Source organism: Sphaeramia orbicularis, chromosome 15 (genome assembly GCF_902148855.1).
Source record: "Sphaeramia orbicularis chromosome 15, fSphaOr1.1, whole genome shotgun sequence".
In the NCBI taxonomy this organism is placed as follows: Eukaryota; Metazoa; Chordata; class Actinopteri; order Kurtiformes; family Apogonidae; genus Sphaeramia; species Sphaeramia orbicularis.
Window position 1 is genome coordinate 34,287,296 of NC_043971.1, and position 12,098 is coordinate 34,299,393.

A 12,098-nucleotide genomic window follows, 5' to 3' on the forward strand; every position below is an offset into this window, starting at 1 on the left:
GGTGACAAACTCAGATATGCTGTGTGAAGCAGGAGCCCTTTGTTTTCATTGGCAAAGCACCTCTGGAAAGGACAAAGTATTAGTAGAGACATCCTCATGCAATCCAGTGTATGCAGATAGCCGAGACTTCACAGTGAATTATTCCACCTGATGTAGCAATGTCATGACAATTTAGAACAAGAACATACTGTATTGTTTGGAAAAAAGTCTTGGCCGAGGAAACGGACAAGTCTCATAGTCTTGCTATTAAAATGTTCTTATTGCAAAATGCATGACACATCTGTTATTTGGGTCTTCAAGTGGTTATGGAAGGCTGAAGTACCCTTTGCCAAAGCATTCAATGACAGGTGACTGAGCTATAGAGTAAGTGATGTAGCATGAATATACAGGAAATTTATAGTGAAAAAGCCCCTGAGAGACCTAAATAACCAAGATGGTGTTGAACTGTGTAGGTGTGGAGACCATTTGGAGACTGCAGCTATTTGAGTTACTGTTGGCAGTTTAACGAACAGCTGAAATATAAAGCAGAAGTCGTCTGAGTGTGATTTTCAGTTCCAGCCCTGAACGTTTACATCGATAGCAAGATTGATTTCATAGCTTCTTTCTTTTATAAATAATACACTGGAGATCATGAGTTAAACAGTATAGAATGTGCATTAATATGTATGCTTTAAGAAAAAATGCTCATATGGAAAAGATAAACATCCTAGAGTATTTATTACTCACTATACACCTGTTGCATGTTGATTTTCAGTATTATTTGATCAATGCTCTCATCCACAACGACAGAATTACTAAGAAAAATGAAGGTAAACGTTACATGATGCATGATATACTACTGCCCCAAACTCCCGTTGGTGTTGTCAATAGATGATCTAATTCCCACACATTGGGATTTGGAGCTGTCCAGGAGATATTTCATCAGCACACAGGTCTTTTACAGACCTCCTGAGACCAGCCATCATATGTCATAAAGCGAGTCAAAGCATTTTAATCTCACATCTGCTCCTTATTACCATTCCATGCAAAAGAAACTCAGAGCAAGGGTTAGGCTATTGCTCCTCAATGGGAAAGAAGAAACAAGGGGAGAGCCAGAAGAGGAAGAAAGAAGAAGAAGAAGAAATAATTAGGCACCATGAGTGCAACAAAAAACAACTTTGTGTAAAAATTCCGCAATTATGGCTGATTGTGCTTGTCTTATGAAATCAAACCAATCCAGGGCACAATTTCAAACAGGAAATTTGCTTTTACAAGACTTCATGTAAATATGTTAAAACAGCACAATAACAGATCCACCACAATAGCTCTCCTACAATTACACAATCACAATATCAGTATTTGATATTTGAAAACATGTTTATATGTAGATGTGGACTTACTTAACGACTACACCAAAGGGGTTTCTACTCGTTTTACCTTGTTTATTTACAGATGTTTATCCCCAGACCATTTCCATTTTACGGAAATGAGCTGTGACAATTTAAAGCCTAAATTTCCTCATCTTGCTTTGTGAGATGAGTTTAGGTTTCTGCAGATGACAACAGCATTCACAACATTAGTCACACACTAGTGTGCATCTAACCTCCCCACTAAGGCTCAAGATTGATTTGACAGACCTCGCATTAATACTTGTGTCATAACAGACTGAATCACTGGGGAGAAGAAGAGTAATGTGAGTGATCTTTGTGGATTAATCAAGCTGTAACCTCCAAGGATGGAAATGAAGGATGAAGCCAGTGCCAGTGACAAAAACTGCACTTCTCTGAGTGACCACTTGAGGGTGTCTACAAAAGCGAGTCCATCCTCGAGCTATGTTAAAATTTGCAACTTTACAGTAAAAGTAAACATGCTTCCAGTCTAGTTTTGGTCTGTTTCTGTTCATGACAGCTCAACATAAACTGAATTCTTTCATTGGTGAAATATATCAAGGCCAAAAAATCTCTAACAGACACACTACCGTCTTTCTGTTTAACTAACAAGATGATTAGAAGCTTCTGTCATAAAGTTTACTCCTATTTGATTACAATACTTGGTAGTGTATATTAGCAACATTATCGAATAGTAACATAAATTTGTATTGGATCATATGGTCTTTTTGCTACTGCGCTAATTAGACCAGCTAGTGCTAATTAGTATATTTAAGCATTTCACAAAGTTGACATTACTGTTGTAATGAATGACAATCAATGACAAATGTATGTGCCAACATTTATCAAGGAGATAAAATTACTTTGCAGTATATATATTAGCAGTGTGTATTAGCACTGCAGTCAGTGTTTATACTAAGTTAGCATTAACTTGGTGAGGTTCACCCTTCATGCCTCACTGAAAACCAAACTTTGAAGGTGAAATTCGTCCACTAATTGTATACAGTCCACGAGATTAATATACAAATAAAAAATACTAAAATTTGTGAGGCCCTAACATGATAATGCATTGCAAAACACAGATAAAGAGCCTCCCTTCTACTATAGGACTGGCCCAACTATATTTATCATATTTCTAACGAATCCTTTCAGGTTCTTCAGTTCTGTGGCAGTTAAGATGCACACAAGCACACACATTCACACACACATGACTACAGAAGACAGTGGCCGGCCTGTTTAACAAGTAGGTCAGACCGGAGCCAGTGAGAGAGCGAGAAACAGGGAGAGGGAGAAAGACAGAGACACAGGAACTGGCTGGACCCAGCACATATATCATAGGCTATAAACCAAGCATGAATGAAACGACACTAAAAAACCCACACATTTAGAGATAAAACACTGCCAAACACCCACTTCATAATTCATTAATGGAGTTGTATGTGCATCAGTGGAGATTATGTAATGTACATGTAAATGATGTTCTCACCTGAGGGCAATCTTTGATGTAATGGCCCTTGTTGAAGCATAGATGGCATAAATAGTTGGGCGGGGGCCTCTTGTTAGGCTTCCTTGGCTCTGAAGAAAGGGAAAGGTCTGAGAAATGGTCCGTCAGGGAGTTGAGTCCATCCACAATGTTGTTCAGGGAGCCGTAGGGTGACACATTCTTGTACACATTGTTGTTTAAGGCCTAAAAAAACAACAACAACAGAACAAAACCCAGGTTTAATTTTACATAATCTTTTAAATTACACATTTACACACAACTCCAATCAATCAGTAAGGAGTGAAACATATCAGACCACATTACCAAACACACAGCATCTCTAATTTGATGTGTTTCGAGACGCCTTCCAGTGAACTCTCTTCTACTTTGCTGTTATGAGAAAAAAAAAAAAAAAATCTAACAAGAAACCTTCCAAGATCATTTCTCTCATTAAACTCAGAACATCTGGCGAGAGGCCCAGCTGTGCTCATGAGCTGGAAAAGTACTGAGCATGTCCACAGAGAAAGACAGGACTATACCGAAGATGACTCATTGTAAACAAGATGGGAGGTATGTTCCTTTGCCAGCCTGTGGAACATCAGCAATGTCACCATGTACTGTTGGCAGTAAACTAGCCATGGTCAGTGTTTGTAGTCCGCTCCGAGCCACCAAATGCAGTGTTGCATGCCAGTGTCCCAGTGCATTCATAGAAGATGCCCTCTGAATATTAATAGCAGGAGGAACATAGCCTGCAGTTCTTTTTTTTCTTCATGTCTTCCTCTGCTCAAAGACAATCCAGAAATACAGACAGAAAACAGACTGTGGGTAAAGTTATGCTCTTTTTAAGGCACAACAATATTCATTTGAGACGTTGCGTAGAGACTACAGTTGTGGAAAAAATTATTAGACCATCAAAAGTCATCAAAAACAATGGTTATGCAATCAAGTACTAAGTCCTGTGTGTATCATGTGACTAAAACAGACAGAAAAGAAAACATGGAATGCCTAAAAGCACTGTTTTTGTCTGTACAATGCCATAGATAGTGATGTAAGAACTGAAGTGATTTTGGTTATTATCAAGAAAACGTGGAAAATGGATAGATATCAGCTCTGAAATTAAACTCTTATGAGCTATTTTTGATGTTATCATTATATTTGTCCAAACAAATGTACCTTTAGTTGTACCAGGCATTAAAATGAACAGGAAATGGAAGAAAACAAGGGATGGTCTAATAATTTTTTCTGCGACTATATACAGGGTGGGGAAGCAAAATTTACAATGAACATTTAGTTGTTTTTTCTCAGCAGGCACTACGTCAATTGTTTTGAAACCAAACATATATTGATGTCATAATCATACCTAACACTATTATCCATACCTTTTCAGAAACTTTTGCCCATATGAGTAATCAGGAAAGCAAACGTCAAAGAGTGTGTGATTTGCTGAATGCACTCGTCATACCAAAGGAGATTTAAAAAATAGTTGGAGTGTCCATAAAGACTGTTTATAATGTAAAGAAGAGAATGACTATGAGCAAAACTATTACGAGAAAGTCTGGAAGATACTATTAAAGAAGAATGGGAGAAGTTGTCACCCCAATATTTGAGGAACACTTGCGCAAGTTTCAGGAAGCGTGTGAAGGCAGTTATTGAGAAAGAAGGAGGACACATAGAAACATAAAAACATTTTCTATTATGTAAATTTTCTTGTGGCAAATAAATTCTCATGACTTTCAATAAACTAATTGGTCATACACTGTCTTTCAATTCCTGCTTCAAAATATTGTAAATTTTGCTTCCCCACCCTGTTCTGTAATGTCACACAGTTATCTACATTAATAAAAACATCTTGAGACAGCAATCACAAGAAAAACCATCAGGGAGAGCTTTGGCATAATAAAAGTTTGCACATCGCAGAAGGCTATATCTCCGTTTGGGATACAGGTTTGTGTTTGGGAAATGATATTACAGTGTAACATGTATTCCCTAATGTTGCACACCACAAAAACTTTACAATTGGCAACAAAACTAGGGTCTAAATCCAAATCTTTATCTTCAGGCTGTAAGATTGCCTTGCTAACCAGCTCCAGCTCCAAGACTCATGTTCATTTATTACATCTAGTCATCATAAATCAGGCGTTACAGCTCTGTAGTTTCTCAAGTTTTCCATTTGTGTTTCAGTTCTGCATATTGCTGTGTTGTGTATTACTGCTCTTTGTGAAAACATGCATGATTGTGGATTGATTGAATTGTTTTCTAAAGTCTTTTTGCAGATTGTGTGCTTATTTCTTCCTCAGTTTATACTTGTCTCTTCAGTTTGGCCCTCGACCTCCTACTGTCAGCCCAAAGGAAGCAGATTTCACACAGATCTGCTAATGGCGGGTGGGATTGTTTGTTTATTTTGAGTGTCTGTGTGTGAGAGAGTGATGAGACAAAAGGAGGATATATGTTTATTTGCGAGGTGGTGGATGTGTATTTGTTTGCTCACCAGTATAATTAAACTGGTTGTGATTAAACTGGTAATGATGTCCTCTGTATGAGAGAGAGATAAACAACTGTAGCAGATCTGTAAATGTTTTCACAGTTCCAGGGATGTGTCATCACACTGCAGGGGGGAATCACACACTGTTGTGCTCAAACTGGTGCCTTGTGGAAACTTTAAAGTTGACTGATCGGTGGAGTAAATCAAAGAGCAGTCACAAATGAAACTGTTAAATGGTTAGATTAATGGACCGACTGCAATTAGAATAGACAAACACATGGTCCTGAAAGAGGAAAAAAAAAAGTATTTGTCTTCATACTCTGGAACTGTGTTACGAGTGAGAGAAGTAACAAACACTTAAAAGCTGTCAACAGCTGGGATTGTGGCAAGCATACTGGACTCATGCCACAGTGTGAGTTCCCAATAAACACCAAATGCATAAATGTATTTCTATTTCATGTCAACTGTTATATGATCCTCCACTGCAAAAACAACTTCATTTCGAATTACTCATCTCATCGAATCTCTGCAGAGGTTTATTTAACTTGGCTTAGCAGGTACAGTATGTTGCAAAATGTCCCCCTCCCCATACCCTTAAACCACTTCCAGACTGTATGTACATCCTCTCCATTTGAAACACTTTATACTCATGAGGACTGAATGGCATTACACAATTGTGTGCAATGTGCATACCCATTATGCAGAGGACTGTTTCATGTTAAATGACTTCAAAAGCCTCTATGGTTACCTCCATAATAACGCACACTGGCTCTAAATGGTGACTGCACTATCCATCTAATATAGTGTTTCCAAAACATTACAACACAGAAAGGCAGATCTGAAGAACTCATGTGGAGTGTAATCAACACACTGGGAACTTTACTGCAAATCCTTTATGCTACCATTTCCCCAAAGTATGTGATTACTATGTGTGTGTGTGTGGGGGGGCCTGTGGGTGGGGTCACTGCACAGTATGGTCTGCAGTATCAAATTTGCACCCTGTATACATTATCAGCATGTTTGTCCCTAAAATTACACTGAACTATAAAAATAGATAATATGTAAACAAGGACTGATTTTGTTTGCACAACCTGGTCTATTTGGAGAAACTGTCCTCTGCATGGAGCTGCAGTGACCAGCTCTCTCCAGAGCGAGGCGTTCAGGGGAATCTATTTTCATCCATGTCCCTCTAACTCTGATGTTTCTCATTAAAGATGCCTCTTTGTAAAGCATGAAGCAAATCCAAAACTTTAAACATATTTTAAAGCAAATTCTTTACCATGCTGACAAGTGAAATAACATGAATATTTACTGTGTATGATTCAGATTCTAGTTAATAAAGCTTTAAGACAAACTGATATACTTTATCCTTATCTGTCTTTTTTTTTTTTTTCTAAAAATCAGTCATGATAATAGACAACTAAATGCTGCTTGACTTTTCAGACTCATTACTTTGATATTGCCTCTCCATGTTCCTGTTTTTGCTGTAAAATCCAAATAAATTCTTCAAAAGTTGACATTATGACCCCTTAGCCTGTAATTCTTAATTTATAGGGTTGTTTAAATATCTGTCTATAAAAAGTCATTTGTACACCAAAATGTTGGAGTGATATTAGTAGGTTACATGTTGAGAAATGTCATGGCGGTTATGTGTATCCTACTAGAATAGCCAGTGGTGTACATGCTGAAACATTTGTGGAGCAGACATGCAAAAGTCTCTAAAGTCTCTGTCCTCAACTACAACCCCACTACCTCCACTCCTCACATACAGCCATGCCATCGTTCACCTCATTCCGCTGCAGCTGAAAGAAGTTGTTGAGATAGTTGGAGTTCAGGGAAGAGCTCAAGTCCCCCGCTGCGGGAGTCTTGCTGAAACTGAGATCCGGGTGGGAAGAGTTGGGTTCGGGTCTGAATGCGTCAAAGGCGCTGGTCTGGTGGGGGTCTTGTAAGGAGAGGTAGACCCAGTTGAGCAGTTGCGCAGGCTGGTACACGGACGCACTCGTGTCTATGGCAGACAACAAGCTCATCTTTTAATTCAAATGGACAGACTAGATTTTCCACCGCTGATTCTTGGACTGCTCTCAACTCTTCAGCCGTCTTCAGTCTCGTTTCCCCGTGTCCCGGCAGATGGCAAGTGCTCCTTTTTGTTCCCGTAAAGGGCCCTGTCCTCCTCACGCCGGGAGCCGAGTCCCAGTTAGATGTTACTCAGAAGTCATTGCGCTAACATGTCAGTATAAAAAGTTTTCCCTTGCTCCCCATGGTCCGTTATCTGCCTTTATTGCAGCGGGGCAGAGAGGAGCGCTTTGAATATGTAATGAGTACGGCTGTGCGTCAGAGCGCACGCAGGCCAATGACTGCGTCCATGGTCTGGATGAATATTCAGCTCAGGAGACAAATGGCTCATCTGCTTTAATATCTACTCATCAACACAACAGCCCAGCTCTCCCATTTGGTTAATACATAGTTTTTGGTTTGTATAAAGCTCAGGTGTCAAACATGCGGTCCGGGGGCCAAATCCGGCCCTCCAAAGGGTCCAGTCTGGCCCACGAGATGAATTTGTGAAATGCAAAAATTACACTAAGATATGAATCCTTCTGGCTCAGGTTCCACATACAGACCAATTTAACGCTTTCATGCATACTGGTCACTACAGTGGACAGCTATTCTACAGCTGTTCTCTTGTATATTCATGGATTTTTATTTATTTATTTATTTATTTTTTAAGACATATCTTTAGTAAAGTTTTAAGACACTACATATCTTTTCTGACATGAATTGGTAACATTATGTAGATCTCTCCTGATCATAAACCCCCAGAATTACAAGCCCTCCCCATAGTTTTCACACAATTTATCAGTAAATACATGTTTCTGTGTATCAAAAATTAAACGTGTGGTGCCCAGCTGAGTGGACATTTTTGCAACTTCATGAAAAATAGGTTCATAAGAATTTTTTTTTTTCATTATTATTTTTTTTAAATGTTTTTTTTTTTTTTTTCAATTATTTTTATTTTATTTATTTATTTTTGTTTATTTTTCAGAAGAAAATTTTCAGTCGCATTGTTTTTTTCATGCCTAAAGAGGAATAAAAACACTCAGGAAAAAATTTTGATTAAGGTTCTCATAATTTGTGCATGAAAGGGTTAATCTCCAGTGGGTCGGATCAGTAAAATACTATCATAATAACCTATTAATACTCACAACTCCAAATTTTTCTCTTTGTAAATGTAAAAATTTCACAAATTCACAAGATGAATTTGTTAAATGCAGAAATTACACAGAAGATATTAACAATCAATGGTGTCAAAATCATTTTAATTCAGGTTCCACATAAAGACACATACAGTCCAATTAGATTTCAAGTGGGTCAGAACCAGTAAAATATTATCATAATAACCTATAAATAATGACAACCCCAAATTTTCTCTTTATTGTTTTTTTTTTTTTTTGTGTAAAAAAAGCAAAATTACATGAAAATGTTTACATTACCAAACTATACTTTTACAAAAAAAATGTGGTTAACCTGAATAAATATGAACAAATGGAAATGTCTTCAGAAAAGTAAATGGAATTTTACCAATATTCTGCCCGTTACTAAATGTTTTGTGCGATTGTAATACACATATGTAAATGATAAACTGATAAACTGAGGCCTAATATTGTTAAAATTGCATTGGTTTTTCTTAAGACAATTCAAGTTGTTCTTGTTATTCAAATTTTTAAGGAAACTTTGTAGATGTAAATCTGATCATAATATAATTTCACTTTTTTCACTCTTACTATTTTACTGGTCTGGCCCACTGGAGATCATATTGGGCTGAATGTGGCCCCTGAACTGAAATGAGTTTGACACCCCTGGTATAAAAGCATGTAATCCCATGTAGAGTTTGCTCTTGGAGGATTCTGTTGGGTTCTGTAAAATGGTTTGAGAGTGTGATTTCGACCAGCTCTATATGTAAGGTGTCATGAGACAACTTGTGTTATGATTTGGCACTATATAAATAAAATTTGATTCATTGATTGATGTAACCATGGCTCACTGATAGCCTATATATCATCTATAGCAGGGGTGTCAAACTTATTTTAGTTCAGGGGCCACATTAAGCCACATTTGATCCGCAATGGGCCGGACCAGTGAAATAGTAACATAATAATATATAAATAATGTCAACTCCAAACCTTCTTCTATGTTTTAGAGCAAAAAAAAGTAAAATTATGTGATGAAAATGTTTCCATCTACCAACTATCCTTTAAAACAATGTGAATAACATGAACAAACTGAAATTTCTTGAGAAAACTAAGTGCAATTTTAACAATATTATGTCTCAGTTTATCATTTAACCTTCATCCTACCATGACAGTTTACATACAAAACTTACCAAGTGGGGTCTTTTATGACCCCAGTCTTATTTTGGATGCAATTCAGTATGAATTGAAAAAAATTGTCATGATATGTCAGTTAGTCAAATAGTTAGTATGCAGCAATGTAACCAAAGTATAAAAATACATTTTGTAGTGATGTTTATTGTGAAATGGTCAATGGAACAATCAAAAAACAACTAATCTGACAAATGCTTGTGCAGCAGTATATCGAGCAGTTCTACATCTCAAAGCCATATTTCACTGTAAAGGAAAAGAATATCATGTTACAGATAGATTATTACAGGTAAGTATGTTAGAAAACATATGTGTCATCAGACACATACTGCCAATTTGGGAAAAAAAATGTTGGGGTCATCCATGACCCCGGACACTCAGTCCATCATAACAAGTTCAGTTGATGTGATGATCCAAAACTTTTTACAATACAAACACCGGATGACACCAAGGAACAAACTCCTGAAACCATGAATAAATGTTTCAGTTTAACACACAATGACACACATGAAACAACGTCTGGGGTCATAAATGACCCTGCTTGGTAGGATGAAGGTTAAATATGTAAATTACAACTTACAGATCACAGTGGATCTACAAATACACATAACATTTAATAACAGGCAGAATATTGTTAAAATTACTCTTCAGACATTTTAAAATGTTTATGTTTCTTGAGGTTATTTGTGTTTTTGTGAAATGTTAGTTTGTTTTAGTGTAAATACAGTAAAATTTTTGCATTTACAAAGAGAAAAATTTGGAGTTGTGAGTATTTATAGGTTATTATGATAGTATTATACTGATCCAACCCACTGGAGAGTAAATTGGTCTGCATGAGGAACCTGAACTTAAAGGATTCATATCTTAGTGTAATTTTTGCATTTCACAAATTCATCCCAGGGGCCAGACTGGACCCTTTGGCGGGCCGGATTTGGCCCCCGGGCCGCATGTTTGACACCTGTGACCTGTAGGATAGATAGATAGATAGATAGATAGATAGATAGATAGATAGATAGATAGATAGATAGATAGATAGATAGATAGATAGATAGATAGATAGATAGATAGATAGATAGATAGATAGATAGATAGATAGATAGATAGATAGATAGATAGATTAATTTATTACTAATTATTTACTTTATTAATCCCAAACTGGGAAATCACAGTGCAGCAGCAGCATGACAGACAGCAAAGAAAAGAAAAACAGAACACTAGACATAATCAATTAGAAGAAAAAGAACCAGATCTAGGCAAAAATATGGACAATTGAACTGTAAGGTGCAAAAATACACTGTAATTTTCACTGAAGGTGTAAAATGACATTGAAGTGCAGAATAGTTCATTTATTTCTATATTTATATTTATATCTATAGTTTATTTACTGCTTGCTCAGTTTTTCTTTAGTATTTTGATGTCTTCTGTATGTATTGTTTGATGTTATTTTATGTAACTGGCTCTGTTTCTGGTGAGCACACCAAAGAGATGGAAAGAGGTGTTTTGTTTGTTCAAGGAGGGATGTGAGTTATGTCTGAAGTGGCCAGATAAGATGCTGAAGTGTGCATTAAACTCATACAGATGTTGGAAAAATGACTCTGTAAGTGTGACTGGAGTAAAAGCCGCATTACAGGTCACAGTATAGACACTGGTTCTTATGCCCATCTGAGGAAAAGTTTGCAAGATTCCAGCCCTGTAGCACAACCAGCAGGGCGCAGACAGACCTGCACAGCACAAAACACTGTCAAGACTTCATACATGGCGCCCTCTTGTGGAAAACCTCCCACGCACATCAACAGAGGTTACTCGGTGAAACTTTTGGCAACAGGAAATGTTTTTAGGAGCACCATAAATAACACAGCTCTTGATAGATGTGACATTGAGAGGTCTATTCTATTCTATTGCTTCTTTTGTTAATTTTTGCCAGTTTTCTTTCTAATTTTTTTTTTTTTTTTTTTTTTTTTTTTAATTTCATTAAATTTCGTTTTCATTACATTCACATTCGGTTAAGTTTTTAATTACTTTGTTCAGTTTTTCTTCACTTTGTTGATTATTTTGTTCATTCTGTGTTATTTTGTTCATTTTTGCTAATTTTCCTATATATTTTGTTTACCTTTGTCTTTTTTTGTTATTTTTCATGACAATTTTCATTTTCATTTTCTTGATTATAACTTAATTTTTGTTCATGTTCATGATCATTGTGTTCATTTTGTTAAACATTTGGCTTTTTAAAAAAAAAAATTCTTGAATATTTGGTATTTATTGTCTTGATTGTATTGTTCATGGGCCTGTTAATCTTTTTTGTTCATTTGCTTGATTCTTTTATTTAGTCTTGTTCATTTTTCTGTTATTCTTTTTCATACGCCTCCTCTTTTACTTTTACTTTTATATTT

General features: G+C 36.6%; 1 protein-coding gene across 2 annotated transcripts in view; it reads right to left on the reverse strand.

Moving 5' to 3' along the window:
• zcchc24 (zinc finger, CCHC domain containing 24) overlaps positions 1-7,637 on the reverse strand; it is a 44,821-nt gene extending 37,184 nt beyond the window's left edge. Inside the window, exons 1-2 of one of the 2 annotated variants that reach the window (XM_030155623.1) lie at positions 7,120-7,637; positions 2,854-3,054 (exon numbers count right to left, since the gene is read on the reverse strand). In XM_030155623.1, the coding sequence (XP_030011483.1) occupies positions 2,854-3,054; positions 7,120-7,359 (441 nt within the window). In that variant the 5' untranslated portion in view covers positions 7,360-7,637. The remainder of the gene's footprint in view (positions 1-2,853; positions 3,055-7,119) is intronic. The other variant, XM_030155622.1, reaches the window with a different exon arrangement.
• Positions 7,638-12,098: the final 4,461 nt, after the last annotated feature.